This window comes from Ips typographus, linkage group LG2 (genome assembly GCF_016097725.1).
Source record: "Ips typographus isolate SLU linkage group LG2, UJ_Ityp_2.0, whole genome shotgun sequence".
Classification (NCBI taxonomy): domain Eukaryota; kingdom Metazoa; phylum Arthropoda; class Insecta; order Coleoptera; family Curculionidae; genus Ips; species Ips typographus.
Window position 1 is genome coordinate 16181187 of NC_138423.1, and position 18854 is coordinate 16200040.

At 32.7% G+C, this 18854-nt stretch overlaps 1 protein-coding gene and 1 long non-coding RNA gene across 2 annotated transcripts; one reads left to right on the plus strand and one right to left on the minus strand.

Moving 5' to 3' along the window:
* Positions 1 to 717: 717 nt before the first annotated feature.
* On the plus strand, positions 718 to 18696 carry LOC145725216 (uncharacterized). The gene is made up of 12 exons (XM_081973864.1): positions 718 to 1204; positions 1618 to 1844; positions 1957 to 2119; positions 5225 to 5329; positions 5384 to 5669; positions 5732 to 5855; positions 6135 to 6344; positions 6406 to 6656; positions 6712 to 6895; positions 12646 to 12834; positions 12897 to 13019; positions 13072 to 18696. The coding sequence occupies exons 1-12, from the start codon at positions 1021 to 1023 to the stop codon at positions 13270 to 13272; spliced, it is 2247 nt and encodes a 748-aa protein (XP_081829990.1). The 5' UTR covers positions 718 to 1020; the 3' UTR covers positions 13273 to 18696.
* On the minus strand, positions 3307 to 3828 carry LOC145725224 (uncharacterized). The gene is made up of 2 exons (XR_014177204.1): positions 3694 to 3828; positions 3307 to 3538 (listed from the first exon to the last, which is right to left on the minus strand). It is a non-coding gene; the product is annotated as an uncharacterized LOC145725224 (long non-coding RNA).
* Positions 18697 to 18854: the final 158 nt, after the last annotated feature.

Genomic DNA, 18854 nt, shown 5'->3' on the forward strand with positions numbered 1-18854 from the left:
AATCATCATCATTCCTGCATGGAAGATCAACATCATTTTCAGGGTGCTTATTCTATAGGCCTAGTGAGATGAGATTTCTCTCATGGTTCAGGCCATAGGAGAGAAGTCTTATCTCATCTCACTATAGGCTCCTAGAGCTAGAATAAGCACCCAGGTCTGTATCAACACCATTTTCAGGTCTAATATTTCACATATGCCTACATTTTCCAATAATGTAAGTTTAATATCATATTATTGACTGAGTATTTGATTTTATTTAAGTATTGAGATTTTTATTAGAGATTGTTTAAACTGTATTCCATGTTATACTCCAGTCCTTATTTAAAGATTTATAACAGAAATGCTTGAATTTTTTCCTCTTCATAATTTGAACACATTGAAGTTTTCTTCTGACCAATGCTATTGTTCTTTTAGTTTCTATGTAGCTGTCTAGCAGTCTAGCTAGAGCCTGCGTTTTTGCTCTGATGTCTGAATTCTTGACTTGTTTTTCTTTTACAAAATTATATAACATCTAATACATATATTCATGCTTCAATCGTTATTCAAAATACTTCAATTTATAAAAGTTGTTTTATAAAAATTTAAAAAAAATGCCTGTCTGCTGGCCCATGGCACTTCTAGTCTTTCTACTATTTCAATGTTATCGGCGATATGTCATCAAAATGACATCATTCAAAAACTGACAACCACATTTGACAGTTACTTATCAATTTTCCTTAAAACGACATAAACAAGCATATAAAAAAAACTTTAAAATATCTAAAAACAAATAATAGGATTTGTTGATATTAATTTTTGGGATTTCATTTAATCAACTTGTAAAAGAGGTTTTCAAACATGAATGTTGAATTGAGATCGTATTCATTCAAAACGTAGGGGTAGCGGTATGGTGTGCACCTTCATCTAGAAATAATTCTATATTTAGGTTACAAGTTTCCTAAATTAAAAGCTTTAAATGAACAGGGAGGAAAGACATCATTACTTTCATGGCGAATACACGGGGTATTGTGTAGACGAACCATGTCGACACTCACTATAAACTTGGAAATAGGACATGATGCTTATCTGAGAGAAAAAATCACCCCCGAAGGCTACACACACGATTGGGAGGTTTTTGTCCGAGGCTGCAACGGAGCAGACATTAGGCACTACGTAGATAGAGTTGTTTTTCATTTGCATGAAACTTTTGAAAAACCAAAAAGGGGTAAGTAACACTGCAAGTTTGATTAGTTGTTACCTATCTCAAGTTGTTATACTAGTTTTACTCAGGAGCTCCACTAAATGTTATTAAGGGTTCTAGATTTTTGAAAACGCTGTTGCAAATGACAAAACACTAAAGCTTGAATAATTATTACTATCAGTTTCCCATAGCACCTACCAGTCCATTTATTTAATTCAGGTTTGGTTTGGTGTACTTTTTAGATTACTAAGTACTTACAAAACACTGTTTATGTGAATTATATGGTGTGTTGTTTTGTTTTATGAAATAAGCACAATGCTGGTTTACTTATCTGTGTAATTTTTATTATTTACTTTTTTACAAGTCTGGTAAAATTTACTGAACAAATGAATCACAGCTATAGAAGTAATTGAATTTACTTTGCATTTAATTTCTAGTGGTGAAGGAGCCTCCTTACTCAGTTAAAACCTCAGGGTATGCTGGTTTTAACTTGCCTATTCAGATCTATCTAAAAAACAGTCAAGAACCCAGAAAGATCAGTTTTAACTATGACCTTAGGTTGCAACCTAATGGTCCTCCAATACATGATTTACAGAAGGAAAAATACACATTTCATTCAGTTAATGAGGAATTTCGAAATAAGTTATTGAAAGGAGGAGCTGTGGTAAGTTTTCCTCATTCATTGTAATATGTTTGTAAATTTATATATCATTCTGTAATTCTTACACTTTTTGTCTTCTATGTAATATTAATAGTACTTTGTTTCTAACTTGTAGGTCACTTCTAATCTACAACAAGATAATTTATCTAACTCTACTAGTAAAACAGAAGATAGATCTCAAATGAACAGCAAACCAAAACTAGGTGGTTCTGACCCACCTAGAAAGTACAAATTGAAGGCTGAGGAACCTAAAACTGATCAGTTCACAGATCTCTTTGGTAAGTGCACAATTTTTTTAAATATTCATTTTAAATCACAAAGAACTTACAAATAAAAAATTATGAAAAAAATAAATAAATTGAATACTTAATTTTCATATTTTACAATTTTTACAATAAGCAAAAACTGCATGAATGTTTTATTTTAATATTTCTTAGATGTTAACTTATTATTACTCTCCACTACTCACACTATAGTCTATATAGATATAGATTTATTGAAATTTAGAGGTCATAAATGACATTTTTATCTTTCTACTACAACTAAAATCAAGATTTTTTTCCTAAAAATACTTTAGTATACCTTTCAGTGCATTTACTAAATTATGAATGTAACATAATACCTATAAAATGTATCAGCACACACTGGAATTTTTTTTTATTTCCTGTAAATTCTATTCTAAATGACTTAGGAGTTTTTAATTTTTAATTTTAATAGTAAGGTGACAATATAAAAATGCATTTTTTTGTTTTCAACCTGTTGTTAAGTGTATAAACCAATGTTATTGTTGTTGTAACAATGTAATGTTGTTCACAGAATATAAAAGCCTCAGTGAAAGCACAATTTATACTAACACTTGTGAGTTCAAACTGAAATGAGTACTGAATAATAATGATTTTGTTGACAAAAATTCAATAAAAATGCTATTTAGCAGACAATTAGTTAAAGTTCCATTTTTGGGTTAAAGAGCATAACATAAATTAAAGGGTTTTTGATTCCATTTCACATGCAAAATATATTATTGTTTCCATACAATAGGGGCAAATATTTTCGACAAAATTCAAAATGATTCACCGCAATCGTATGTTAGAAACAAAATGATACAAGATTTTTTATAAAAGGGATAGCAACACAAAAGACCAAATTTTTCTTCTAAAATATTTATTAAATTTGCTATGTTGCCTGATCAATCAACAACTGACAACGAAAAAATCATGATTTTAAGACACTACTATAGTCAAAATTTTACCCATCGAGAATGACGTCAAGCAGGTGAAAAACCACTCATGTCTTGAATTAGATCACATATTTTAACCTGCAAATGCTTTGAGAAAATGGCGCGTTCCGAAATACCTAAACTTGAATATCATTGATCAAGAAGTAGGTTCACTCATTGCTCATTTACACTCAAAGTGGAAATCTTTTGTCTATGTATCTAGTTTTAAAGGTAAAAAAACTACATATCAACATAAATCATAGCTTGGTAATTAACAACATTTTTGACTTTTACTAATATTACTGACTGATAGTGATTTTCCTGTCTGAGTTAGTTTTCTGTGGCTTTTTATAGTTACTGGTTTATTTCCATTCAAAACCAATAGTTTGCATTATATTTGCAAGGCAGAAATGTCACTGAAAGTTTTTAAATGTACTCCAACTTGGTCCAATAATTCTTTTTGCAAAGTTTCCATAACATCCTACATAATAATTCTGTTTTAGCATACATTGTGTTCTTCATAAATGTAGTTATTTTGGTTTTTCTGATCGACATTTTCTTAGAAATGTTGGTGAAATAGGAATCGTCAGCTTAAATTCCAGCCTTTTTTATTCGACATAGGGTAGCAGTACTCACTTTTAAAGCCCGTGATATTCTATCATAAAAGTCGGTGTAATAAACGGGTTGCCATCTTAAAAATGTTTGTTTCCCAGCTCGTTTCAGTACATTTTTTTGAATTTTAGCTTCCTCATTGAAGCGCGCCGTTTTAATAACTTTGATATTTATTTAAATCAAAGTGACAGCAAATGACAAGGTTTTTAATTAGACAGGATGACAAAATTTAAAATTAACGTGTCAATTATCAGTCATTCAGTTAATAGGTGTGCTTGCACACTTAAAGATCCATTCTACTCCTAATAACATAATATATTATTAATGTTCATTGATTTCGTGCTGTGTTATTGTGTTTTTTTGCACAATAAAGCGAAAATAGTAATTTGGCATATCAACATTACCAACTTCTTTGTTTTTCATAAAAGCGGTTATTTGGTTTTACTGACCGACATTTTCTTAGAAATGTTGGTGAAATAGGAGTCGTTAGCTGGAATTCCAGCCTTTTTCATTCGGCATAGGGTAGCAGTACTCACTTTTAAAGCCTGTGATGCTCTATCGTACACATTGGAATAATCAATTGGGATGACATCTGGGAACTGTTTCTTTTCGTACTCCAAAAAAAGCAGCATATTTAGAATTAGCATTTGGGCTAATTTCAAAACAACCTACAAACAGTGCTGTGATTTATACTGCACAAGTAGAGATATCAAATATGAGGATATATTTTCTATTAATTGGTTGAGAAAACTAATTTATTTTATAGTAGTGGCAAAATGTGCACATAAAAACTGCATTTTAGCTTGACACTAGGCATTGTCTCTGACTTGTTCCTGTAGCTTAAAAAGGCGACCCTGTGAAGTATTAGAAAATCAACAATTGACACGGACAAAATAGCGAAGCTATAAAAAATTAACCGTTTTATGGTATATTAACTACCGGATTAAACAAAATTTGTCTTATTTTGATCCCACCGAATTATGGCAAAACGTAACTAATCCAGGACTGTTTAAAGCTTTCATACCCAACCAAGCTTCAAAAGTCAAATATGTAAAACAAATCATTGTCAATTCATGCAATTACATAAAAGTAGTTTAATACAGGGTGTTTCAGAGTTGTTGTGACAAAAGCCTAGGAGAGATTCTCCTGGCAAAATCAAGCAAAAAGTTCCAGAGAAGTTCATTTTTGCATATTGTACGGTCAAAGTAATTTGTTTCGTTTTAATAAAATGCCAGAGAAATGTAGTCACTCAAATCTTAAAATTACGTCATTGATAACGTGAATGCAGTTTTCATTAGGGTTTCCTTTATTAAATTAAATACTTTTTCTATACCTAGTATCAAGTGTTTCTTAACTATCATTAACTATTCTTTCTGAAAATGCACATAAAATCTATTTTATATTTGGTACTGTTTTATACTAGAACAATAACACAGAACAATTTATCACTTTGTTCCAAAAGTTATGTATTTTTTAATGGAATATTGGATGTCTTTTTTATTATGCATACATTTATTTCAATTGAAAAGTTCTAAAATATATATTTAAATGTCAGGAACACCAATTACCAAGACAAGCAGAGTTCAGGAGGTTCCAAAAAGTAAAGAGGCGCCTAAACCTGTCATTAAACCTAATGACAAAGATAAAGATAAATCTTCAGGTAATATTTAATGATTAGATTATAGGATATTATAAGGTGCATATTATTTATTAGATAAGGACAAGAACAAAACTAAAAGCCCTTACAAAGACAAAGAACGCGAAAGAGATAAGGAAAAAGAAAGGTCGCGAGACAAAGATAGGGAAAAACAGACTGATAGTTTAAGTAGTGAGCGAAAATCAAGAGATGATAAGAAAGACAAGAAGGATAAGAAAGATCGCGACTCGAGTAAAAAGGAGAAGAAAGAGAAACGGGACCGGGAAAAAGACAAGGATAAAGAGAAGGAAAGAGACAAGGATAAGAGTCCCCCTCCAAAAGTTCAAAGTCCTCCTCCCAAAAGGTATGGTAAAATATTTTATGTTTAAGAATCATATTGTTTATTGGTCTAATAATTTTTTTAAGGTCTCCTAAACGACCAAGAAGCCCGTCACCCATAAAAAGTAATGTTAAGGATAGAGATCTTGGCAAGGAGAAAGAGAAAGAGTCAAGAGAAAGGGATAAGGAGAAGAAGTTTAAAAAGCACAAAGTAAGTACTATTTGCATACATTTTAACGTTACTTTGTTTGTTAAAATGTAGTAGTTCATGTTTTCATAGTGGAGGTGTATTCATTTGTCCTGTCCTTTTCACTGTCTCCCCTGTTTAGAAAGTCAGCGCAATTTTGATCTTATAAGATGCAGAAACATGTCGAGTGTTCCTCTTTAATTAGAGGTTAATAAACTTGTTGTGGTTAATGCTTTGTGTTCTAGTTTTCATTCACTTTGTTTGTTGTTCGTCAAGACTTATTGACATAAATATGCTTTTTAGGAAAAAGATAGCAAACACAGGGATAAAGACAAAGAGAAAGAGCGAGATCGAGAAAAGTCTTTGGATCAAAACAGAGACTCTAAAGTTAAGGATATTAAAACTTCTAAAGAAAAGGAAAAGGAAAATAATAGTAGCAGTAATAGTAACATAAATAATTTAAAAGAAAAAGATAGAGACTCTAGCCCAGTGGTCACCACTCAACCTCAGAAGGTAACTGAATTTTTAATGCTTTAGGGCCATAACGTAACACCTAAATAATGTTTTTTTATAGATTGAAAGGAAAGAAAAGGTTAAAGAAAAAGAAAATAAAGATAGTGAGAAACCTGAAGAAACCAAGTCAAAAGAAAAAGAGAAAAGCGAAGATAGGCCAAAACATAAGCATAAGAAGAAAGACAAAGATAGAAAAGAAAGGAAGGAACGAGACAAGGAAGAAAAATCTCATAGGAAAGAGAAAGAGGAGAAGCGGCAAGAAAAAGAGAAAAACACTGGGAGTAGTGTGAAGGACCGTTCTTCTAGAGAAAGGTATAATTTTTTTTCGCCAATTATTCCTAACTAATTGTTGTGTTTTTTTTTTCAGAGATAAAACAGACAATCTATTTGGTAGCAGTCCTAAAAGCGAACCACCTGCAAGTCCTATTCCACCAGAGCCTGAACCTGAAAAAACTTCGATTCCGCATCTAATTGAAGATAACTCGTCGAATGCGTCGAAAGTTAGCAGTCGGGAACCAAGTCCTATTGCAGAACCGCCTGTTTCACCACGGGTAAGTGAAAATACGATTTTTTTTGTTTTGAAGAATTTAAATTAAGTATTAGGAAGGCAAATCAGTTATCAAAATTGCTTAGATGGTTTTATTAGTTAGTATAGCCTGTTCACAATCTTTTTGGGTCAACCTTATCAATGAATTTTTGAGATTCTGGCCCCTTGTTTATGTTTGAGAATATTTCAAGGTTATATTATTATTTTTGTTTATGTCCTGTTGTCAACTAGGATCAGTACAAAAATATAACTTTTTAAGGATAAGAAATATGATGATGACATCTGCTTTTCTCTTGCCAAACTATAAACTCCTAATTTGTAAGGGTCTTTGAAGATATTTGTGTGCCGCTAAAAAGTATTTCTTTTTGCGTTCAATAGAAATTCGTTTTTGGATTTGATAGTCAGGAATGTTAGATAGCATTAAGGTACTTAAAGGTAACGACGTCGACATTTTCTGTTTGGCAGTGAAACTTTGGGCGTATTTGCCTGCTACTAGGTTAGTGTTAGAGTTTTTATTTTTTGTCTTAATTGATTGGTCCTGAGTCTCGTTTATGTTTTAGTTATTAACAACCAGCATTAAATAAACGGTCATTACACTTAGCCGTCTGCGTTTTTGTTTGTCGTTTTGATTGGTTTTGCTATTGGAACCTGCTACATTTGTGTTTTCATGACCAAACTAGTTGTATTACCATTACGTCTTTATAACGTGTGAATAGTTTATAACAGGGTTTAGAAAATCCATTTTATATTATAATGTACGTACCTGTTTTCAAACTAGACCAATGCACGTTCTCATAGGTTATATCCCGAGACGTTCAAGTTTTATCGGGTAAACTGTGCATAGGTGATTTTCTTTGGAAAAAATCTTTCGACCTGCGGTCTCAGGATTTTATCGTCGAATTATTTAGTCTCAATCATTTTCCAAGCAAAATTTTGCAAAAAACCTACCAATGCACATTTTACGTGATAAAACGTGAACGCCGAGGGGTCGAGATGTCAAGATTATTTCCTGAAAACTCACATTTTAGTTTATTAACAAGAAAACACCTTAGTTAGAACACAAATACTAAACTAAACGTGATGAAATTAATGATAATATTGAACTCACCCCAGCAGACCATTTTTTAATGGAAACTACGTTATAGTGATTTATTAATTGTTAATATTGAAGAAAATAGCTTAAATTTTATATGTGTCTAAATCCCGTTTCATTTAATATCAAATGTTCTTCAAAAAAACGTATTCGAAAAAGGTAGGAGGTGTTTATTCGGAGGCAATACCATAAGAGCTCAGATTTAGCCGGATAATTTTTGTGCTTGTCTTAGAACACTTTCTTTTTGGTGTAATAGCACGAGACCTGTTGTAACTAAAAAGCACCATAAAGAAAGTATGAGAAGACAAGCAGAAAAATTATCCTGTTCAAAATCTGAGCTCGAATGGTATTTGATAAGACAATTCCATGAATATAATCAATAACATAATAAGACTGCGACTGCCTTGTACTGGCAGAAATACATTTTTCTGGTTCTTTTGATTTTCTGCCGTAGAACTCTATCCGAAGCGAGCCATAACCAAAACAATACGAACAAAAATCAAAATTGACAGTGCCAGCAAAAACCTCAAGGTGAGACATTGCAACAATAGAAGTGTAGTGAAAATCCGTGGAAACGATGAAATCAACAGCAAAATTTATCCGATTTTTTTATCCGCTAGCAAACTCTCTTCCTTCCTTATTAGCCGATAGCAAACCGTGTTTTGATGACGTATATATGGCATTTTTTGTACATGAGTGGAATTGTCGGGGGCAATACCACAAGAGCTCAGATTTAGCCGGATAATTTTTGTGCTTGTTTTAGAACACTTTCTTTTTGGTGTAACTGCACGAGACCTGTTGTAACTAAATCACGAGAGCGCAGCTCGAGTGATTTTGCCAAACAGGTCGAGTTTTGTACCATAAAGAAAGTATGAGAAGACAAGCGGAAAAATTATCCTGTTAAAAATCTGAGCTCGAATGGTATTTGATAAGACAATTCCATGAATATAATCAATAATATAATAAGACTGCTACTGCCTTGTACTGGCAGAAATACATTTTTCTGGTTCTTTTGATTTTCTGGAGTAGAACTCTAGCCGAAGTGAGCCATAACCAAAACAATACGAACAAAAATCAAAATTGACAGTGCCAGCAAAAATCTCAAGGTGAGACATTGCAACAATAGAAATGTAGTGAAAATCCGTGGAAACGATGAAACCAACAGCAAAATTTATCCGATTTTTTTATCCGCTAGTAAACTCTCTTCCATCCTTATTAGCCGATAGCAAACCGTGTTTTGATGACGTATACAGGGTGTCCCACGACGAAAGACCTCGATTGATATTGGAAAAAGTATAAATAGGAGAGTTTTGAAAATTTGGTAGGATACTGATGTGGGCATGCCCAATCCAACTAAAATATTTTCAAGATGGTTGCACTTCCGCTTATACCGGAAGTCGATCACAACTTTCTTATTTTAAATAGAACACCCTATATATTATTACATATTTGGATTCCTCACAAAATTCTGACCAACTTTTGTATAGAATGCCCTATGCCTATCTCTAGCCGTTTTCGAAATATTTGATGTTTTTCCAAAAAAGTGACAGTTGCAACGCTCAACATAACATGCTTTGCAGTTCTCCAATATCACCGTGTGTCAAAAGCATGGCTAACTAGAGTACCAGCTAATCCCAACCATGCAGCCTAATAAAAAAATGTTTATTCTCAAATAAAACGAAATGGGTTGGATTTAGGTATAGGCAAGTAAATTGAAACTTATAGTAATTTTTAATGCTCAAAATGATTCCGTCATAAAAAATGTGGGTTTCTATTTAAAAAACTTGAAATTTTTCATTTTTTTTAGTGGCAGGTTTATGATTTTTTTTTGACGACCCTGTATACAAATGAGTCATTACGCACCCTCAGTTTAATAAAACGATCCTTTATTTACAATAACTCAAAGTTTCATTGCAAAATAAAATACGGTTTTGACAGAGTACAAAAATATGTTGAGCGTTGCAACTGTCACTTTTTTGGAAAAACATCAAATATTTCGAAAACGGCTAGAGATAGGCATAGGGCATTCTATACAAAAGTTGGTCAGAATTTTGTGAGGAATCCAAATATGTAATAATATATAGGGTGTTCTATTTAAAATAAGAAAGTTGTGATCGACTTCCGGTATAAGCGGAAGTGCAACCATCTTGAAAATATTTTAGTTGGATTGGGCATGCCCACATCAGTATCCTACCAAATTTTCAAAACTCTCCTATTTATACTTTTTCCAATATCAATCGAGGTCTTTCGTCGTGGGACACCCTGTATATGGCATTTTTTGTACATGAGTGGAATTGTCAGTGTAAAATTTTAGCAACTAGGGATTTATTCAGTATATAACGGCTCTCATTGGTCGAACTAGAAAGGTTCATTGAATTTTATTGGCTGCTAGTACAATGACGGAAATAATCTAGGAAATTACACTAGAACTCTGGTTTCTCGAATGAGTAAATAATGATTAAGATTTTTTTACGAAGATGTGACAATTTTTGTGTTTTGTTGTCAATTTTTTTTGTCATTTGATTATACAGTGAAAGTTCCATGGATAAAGTAGATCCAAAAAGCTCGTGAATAGACTATTCCATTTTATTTGGGTTGAGTTTTTTTAGTAAAAGTACGGAGTATAATAAAAAAATTAAATTTTTGGACAATCTATTAAATCAAAACCAATTATTTTTTAGAATATATACCAACTAATCAATTGCAAACTGATTTGTGTGTTTAGAGTAAAAAATTTGTTTGGATGTCTTCTAGCTCTGGTCAATACTTGTATTTATGAAAAATCTTGTACTTGATGGGCGAGTTGATGGTTTATAATGTAAACAACATATAGTCCAACTTATATGTAGAAGCATTATAAGATGTTAAGGTTTAGTTTTAATTTATTTAGTTTTTGGCTTTAATTCAATACAGGGTGTCACAGAATAACTGTTCCTAATTTTTCAAAATGATAGTGCACTCAAATATCACATTTTTTCGGTGTGAAGATAAATTAGAAATCTATAAAAACGATTTCAAATACAAAATGGTTATTTACTAAATTGAAGCAATTGAGTTAAGGAACATGTTATTCGAAATAATACTGCATTAACCTAACCTTATAAAAATTGTTTGAAGTTATAACGATATGTTATCGATTGCCGAATTGTTTGAAATAACTGCAGAGACTTATTACTCATCAATCAAACGCCAGAATAGTTCCAGTAGCTTTTTTCCTTTATTAACAGATGTCTCATAAACCAGTGATTTAATATGTCCCCAAATACAAAAAATAAGTTTAAAGATTTCTAACTAAATTAAAATCGGGTGTTTCTTTTAAAAGAAGCAAAACCTTTTATTTTGATTGGGCATGCTGAGTGCTGCAAAACCTTGCATTTTATCTGAATTAGTATATAGGGTGATTCACGCTGATGGTATATTAGAAGTATCTAGAGTATTCTAGAGAATGACTCAATATTTTTCGCTGAAATTTGGTGTGTAGCCTAAGTTGGGTCCAAACACTCTATCTAAAATATTTTGTTGCTAGATCAGTCGGAAAGAACACCAACTTTTGATTTTCAAATGGAACACCCTGTTTCTAATCTCATTTTTGAATTCCTTGCAAGAAGGCTTGTAATTAATGTTGATACTTCCCTATACCTATCTTGCACCGTTTCTTAGATATTTCATAAAATAGGTAAATTTGTCAGCAAAACGGTAGTCTAAACATTAATTCAATTCTCAAATTCTGAAAGGTTTGCTTATGTGACCTTTTGTTCTCAGTTAAACAATACCACATGGTTGAAAAGTTCAAAGGTGAAAATGAAAAAACCTACGGGGTGGTCAATATTTACCTTTAAGTCGGATAGATAGAAAAACTGCCAGAAGTTCGTTTTTTTAAATGCAACCACCAATGTATTATGGTTTGTAATAATCGTTATTTGTATACCTAGGCCGTGAAATGGTATTTTTTTCGGCCGAAAGAAAGTTTGGTGCTAAGTTTGAACCCAATGTTGTCCGTATTCAGATTAGTATGGATTACGATTGAATGCGCCCTTTAAAGAAAAACTGTTAATAAGTCAGAAAGGGTTGAAGTTAGGTATAGGAAGTGTATACATGGATTTGTTCTAAATTTAATGTTCTTTTATTATAAACCGTAAACACCGATGGATCCATTAAAAAAAACGGATTTTTTGCAGTTTTTTTATCTGTCCGACTAAAAGGTAAATATTAACCACTCTGTAGATTTTTTTCATTTTCTGTGTCTGGGCTTTTCAACCATGTAGTATGGTCTAACTGACGACAAAAGGTCACATCAGCAAACCTTTCAGGACTTGAGAATTTAATTAAAGTTTAGACCACCGTTTTGCTGACAAATTCACCATTTTTATAAAATATCTAAGAAACGGTGCAAGATAGGTATAGGAAAGTATTAACATTAGTTACTAGCCTTGCGAGGAATTCAAAAATGAGATTAAAAACAGTGTGTTCTATTTGAAAATCAAAAGTTTGTGTTCTTTCCGACTGATCTGGCAACCAAGTCCAAAATATTTTGGAAATAGAGTTTGGACCCAACCTAGAGTACACTCCAAATTGCAGTGAAAAATATTGGGTTGTTCTCTAGATACTTCTAATATACCATCACCGTGAATCCTCCTGTATAATTTAATTACATTTAACAGTCGCCGTCACCAATGGTTATGCAAGAACCGCCACAGAAGCTTTCGACGCCTGAAGAGATTTTAAACAGTAAAAAGATCAGAGAGAGCACACCAAGCAAAAAAAAAGACAAAAAAGAGAGAAAACGGGAAAAGAAAAGTGAAAAGGATCACGAGAAAAAGCGGAAGCGAAAACTCGAACCGGAATCCCAAGTATGTTTTGCGTTTTCCCACACTATTTCTAGTTTTACTTAGTTTATTTTCCTTTTGATTAGATGGACGTTGAAGAACCACCAGTTAAAATAGAGATAAAAGAGGAATATTCGAATAACAACTCTGACGACGAGCATAGGGTTTCCAGTACAGAAGATGCGAAACCAATTCCGTTTGGATGCGACGTAAGTTACATTTTTGCGTTAAAGTTTTGTAACTGATCGCTATCTGTTTTAGGCTGAATACATGAGTATGCTGCGAGACCTACAAACAAAAATAATGGGCTTGAAAGACCATTCTAATCTACAAAAAGTGGTTCAACTTATTGCGGAAACGGGAAAATACGAAGTTTCCGCACACACATTTGACTTTGATTTATGTCTACTGGACAGGTCGACGGTGATGCAATTGCAGGAGTTTGTATCGACCATAAATTGACTAATGCTGGGTCGTAAGTTTTTGAATGTTTTATAGTGCGTATCGCATACAATTTACGACAAAATGGACTGGTCTAATTTTATATACTTGCCGGAGATAATTTTTTTAAAGGATCTCAGCGGATAAAGGCAAACTAAATAGGGATCAAATTTGTATCAGCCGGTTCAAATTCAAACGGATTTCATATTGGCATGTCACCGTTAGGTGTGTTAATCCAGATCAAGTGACCATATTTTTAAAAGTTGACATTTTATATGTATGTACTTTATTGAATCGTAATGTTGTTCATGTACAGGGTGTCCCAATAAGCCGTGCACGCGGCTGTTTCTCGAAAATTATACATAGCACGGCTACAAACAATTTTTTTTATTTGTAAATGTGGCTAGGGGAATATACTGGAAATAATTTTCAGCTTTCTAAATCCGCTCCCTAGCTGTTTCGATATCACTAAAATGAAAAAGGTCTAAAAACTCTGAAAATTTAAATGGAAAGGTATAGTAAAGATCTAATAAAAGTAATCCCCTATTCTCTACGAAGAATTTTTCTATTTAACTTTTTTTCTATCTCTTCAAATAAGGTGGTGGGAGTAGTCCAAAGTTTGCTTTGAAAGAAATGAAATATCTCGAAAACGGCTAACCGTAGAACCTTCGTTCTTGCGGCATTTTAAAGAGCATTTTCTGTCTTGTAGAGTGTCCCAAAACAATGTTCCATTTAGTTTTCGGTCTTTTCGATAGAGGTAATTTTTACAAAAATTGCACTTTCATATTAGATATCTCGAAAAAAATCAAATGCAATGGTATAGCTTCCTATTAGTTATTATAAATAGGTAATATTAAAGGATATATAATATAAAAGGATTTTTCGTAGCAATACACTTATTGGGACAGCCTGTACAACATATTTTATGACCTTCTTTCTTTGTCAAATTGACGTGTTTGGGATGACAGCAGTATGTTTTAAAATATTTATCATAGTTTATTACTTGGCCATTGAGCTGTAATTAAGCCAACATCACATATTAAATTAAAATTTGAAATTTGCATAATGCCCAAAGATAATAGTTTGGTAATGTTATTTGTAATTGATATGTTATGGAGATTACATTAATTGGACGATTGGTGCACTAATTGGTTTTAATTTAATTCATGCTGAAAAAATAAATGAGAGTAAGTACAATAGATTATTTTAGAGAGAAGTTTGAGGTAGGAAGCCCCCCCTGATGCTTAGGATGTTCAAAAAGAAATACAAATCTCTCCCTTTTAGGGTTCATCATCATCATCATCCTTTAGCAGCTGGTCTCGTCCACTGCTGGACATAAGCCTCTCTTAACATACCAACAATTTGCTCGGTCTTGGGCATCTTGGATCCAGTTATCCTCTTCAAATCAGTCGTCCCCTGTTTCTGTGTGCTTCGTCTCTGGGACGCCATTCTATTATTCTCTTCGTCCATCTATTGCCTGCCATTCTAACCCGTGTAACCTTTGTTCTTCTACGCAGTTCTTTATTTCGGATTTTATCTCGCAGTGACACTCCCAACATGGACCTCTCCATGGCTCGTTGAGTTATTTTTATTTTATTGATAGTTTTTTGTGTTAGTGTAAGTGTTTCCGAGCCATATGTCAATACCGGCAGGAAGCATTGGTCAAACCCCTTCCGTTTGAGACATATCGGTATATCCGAATTGAGTACATGTCTCAGCCTGCCGAAGGCAGTACAGGTCAGTCCAGTTCTGTTTAGTTCGCAGGTGTGATTGTCTCTTCCTATTCGGATCTCGTGTCCCAGATATTTGTAAGATGTTACGTATTGAATTTATTTTCCTTCTAGCATTAGGTTACAGCTTGAGACTAAGTTCGTCATAAATTGGGTCTTGGCAATGTCGATTTTTAAGTCTACTTTTTGGGAAGCTGCGGATAGTTCTGCCTCGTCGAGCTGGTCCGAGATCAGCACGATATCGTCGGCAAAACGTAGGTGGTTTAGCTTTTCTCCATTCACGTTTATGCCCTTTTTTTAGTGTTATCCCTAGCAAAATGGGTGTCAGCATTTCTTGAAGGCTGAAATAAAGTATTGTGGAGACGACTGTGTGTTATTCCTTACCTTTGATATTGCCAACATGAAATGGTTAGTGGTTTCTATTCTACAGGGCGTTCAAGTTTCCAAATATAATTCCATTTCTGGGATAATTATAACTTAAAATGGTCCAAACATTTCATATTCTGACACCCGTAGGAAATCGGAATTGAAACTCAGTTTTGTGATGACCACCAAACATCATTAGGGCAGGTACTTTCACGTCCGGATAAGTTTATTTTTGGGATAACTTCGATAAACATGACGGAATTGACCAACAGTAGAAGGCAATTTTTCCTATTAGTCCAAAGATGAATTCTTCCATATATTGTAACTATATTATTAATCAATAAAAAAAATTTTACTGTCCCAATACTTATCATACTACAAAATTTAAAACTTTGGGTCTAAAAAAATATACTTATTCGAATCTGGGTTAGTAGTATACAGGGTGATTCACGCTAATGGTATATTAGAAGTATCTAGAGAACGACTCAATATTTTTCGTTGAAATTTGGAGTGTAGCCTAGATGCTTGCGGTGTTTGCCAGATCAGTCTGAAAGAACACCAACTTTTGATTTTCAAATGAAACACCCCGTTTTTAATCTCATTTTTGAATTCCTCGCAAGCAGTCTAGTAATTTTATAAAAATGGTAAATTTGTCAGCAAAAGGGTGGGTCTAAACTTTAATTAAATTCTCAAGTCCTGAAAGGTTTGCTGATGTGACCTTTCGTCCTCAGTTAGAGTGGTTTAAAAGTCCAGAGACAGAAAATGAAAAAAACCTACAGAGTGGTCAACCTTTTAGTTGGACAGAAAAAAAAACTGCAAAAGTCCGTTTATTTAAATGGATCCATCGGTGTTTTATGGTTTGTAATAAAAGAACATTAAATTTAGAACAAATCCATGTATACATTTCCTATACCTAACTTCAACCGTTTACCGACTTATTTACAGTTTTTCCTTAAAGGGCGCATTCAATCGTAATCTATACTAATCTGAATACGGACACCTAGATACTTCTAATATACAATCACCGTGAATCACCCTGTATAAACTTTATACAATGACTATGTTTATATCGTAGGCTGTTAATCCGATCGACAAAGCGGATTGAATTAAGGATTATTCAATCGAGTATTCATCGTGTTTTACTTAAATTTGATAATTTTGGATTATTGGATGCGTTTGAAATATCCGTAAAGATCGAAAAAAGATCACTATTCAAGCAGAAAGAGATGACAACATATCCGTAATTGTTATCTATCAGCAGTGTCACAAATGTTACAGAAATATAGATAAACATATGTATAATATGTATTTTACCTACAAAACCTACAAAAGGTGGGTTACCCTGTCGGCAAATCAACAAAGCCCCAAATCTGTTTGGCATTAACAAAAACAAAATTCAAAAAGTTTGGTAATTTGAATTTGAGATTAATAGTACACACTTCAAATAAAAAATGACAATCGTCCGTCAAATTAATGTGTCAATGTCAAGTCAATTCTGTTTACATCGGACATCCATGGCATGGACTTCACAGTTTCAATCTGATACAGCATTTCAATCCTGTTATTTTTTAGGATTGACTAGTCAATCCACGTCGTTTATATCGAGGATTTTATGACGGTTTACATGATCGGATTGAATAAGAGGATTCAATTTGCTCTATATAAACGTAGTCAATGTATACTTAAAAATATGCGGTACAATTAAAAATACTTCATCGTTATTTGAACCTGCTGATACAAGAAGTAATATAGTCTAAAAGTAATGCATTTACGCATTCCTTTATAGTATATTGTATATTGTAATATTATTTAGTTGATCAGTGCTGTATTTATATTAATTTTGGAAGTAAAAGGGTATTTAACATAATATTGTTACTAGTCGCATTTTTATAGAATTTTAAAAACACGCAAGGCATTGATTGATTTACGTATAGTTTTATTAGCAGCTATTAAAATCCGATATTTTAATGGTTACAGGATGTTCCAGACTTTATCAACTCACTTTAAGGCCGGTTTTTACCACGGGCGTTTATACATGTTTAACGTAAAGCTTACTAAACTGACCTAAAGCGTGAAACGGATTTCATCAAAACCTTAATCCTAGTTTGTACGTTAACTGGAGTTCAAATTCTAACTGGCCAATTTTCACTGTTTAATAACGTTAAACGCCGTTTACAAAATTACAAAAAATTGTCAATATTAAAAAAAGTTTTTTAGCAGTTGCATTCCATAAAATTGCTTCTCAGATGATAATAATTAATAATTACTAAACACAAAACTCTGTAAGCACCATCACAAATAACCTAACCGAGTTTAACAACTGCGTTTAACGGAAACTTAGTTTTGTTAAACTGCGTTTCGTTTGTTTCTGGTGAAAACCGGCCTAATTAGTTTTACATGTTCAGTTTAACTTCAATCTGGTTTAGTTAAATTGCAAAAAGTAGGAACATGGAGGTAAAATAGGTTGAAGTTTATTGGTTTTGTTCTGTAAACCATAAAAAATTGATCTTAAGCTGCAAACTGAATTACTTTCTTCTTTCATTACCTGTTTTTTTACTATCCTACAATACTAATAATTACAATTATACGTTATGGGCAAAAACCAGTCAATTCTAAATACCCTTAAATAAATTGATCAATCGCACCAACTTCAATTTGGTTTAAACATAAGCCCATAACCAGAACCGAAGGCATCATTTTTGAGTTTTCTGCAAATTATACTTTTTTTCGCATAAATGACTCTGTACTGTTTGTTTGCGCCTTTAAATTTCTATTTAGAAACAATGACTTTTGAAGATTTTTACGGTCTGCAATAACTTTTTTTGTACTTGTACTATTTCTGAAATTATCTAGATCAAGCTTGTATATTACAGAACGTTTTCAATTTCAATCACTTGTTTTGTTCACATTGTTTTTTCATTAAAAAAATAAAAATTTCGACTGATCTCATTTTTTAACTGGCAACTGACCTTAAACACTCAAGTTTGTTGAGTAAAATAAAATAAATCCTGCTGAAACAGTTACGTAAATCAATAATATTAACCTGCAACAAATACTTAATTGTTTCTGTATGCAATTGTGCAATAGTGTAATTTTAACCCAGCTGAATGTTATTTGGCGATACTTTTAGTTGACATTTTGGCTTTATTTATTATAATTTTACAAGCAGGATTAGTCAAAATGTCTAACTTTGACAATTGTTTTAACTGCCCTTTTTATCAATGATTTCAGATAAATGCAATTTTGTAGAAATAAGCATCTTTGTATATTGAGTTCACACACATCACATTACTGTGCTAGTTATTGTTATACATATTATCAATACACTGTTGTAATTTTCCGAGATTATTATTTGTGTTTGAATCTTTTACCTTACATACTATTTTGTTTTAAATACTTTGGATCCATTTTTGGACGTTTTCAATGTTATTGAGAGGTTATTTAATGATTATGGATATTAGGGAGGGAGTAGTGGTTTTTTTATGTGGTAAGAAGTGTACATAGTAT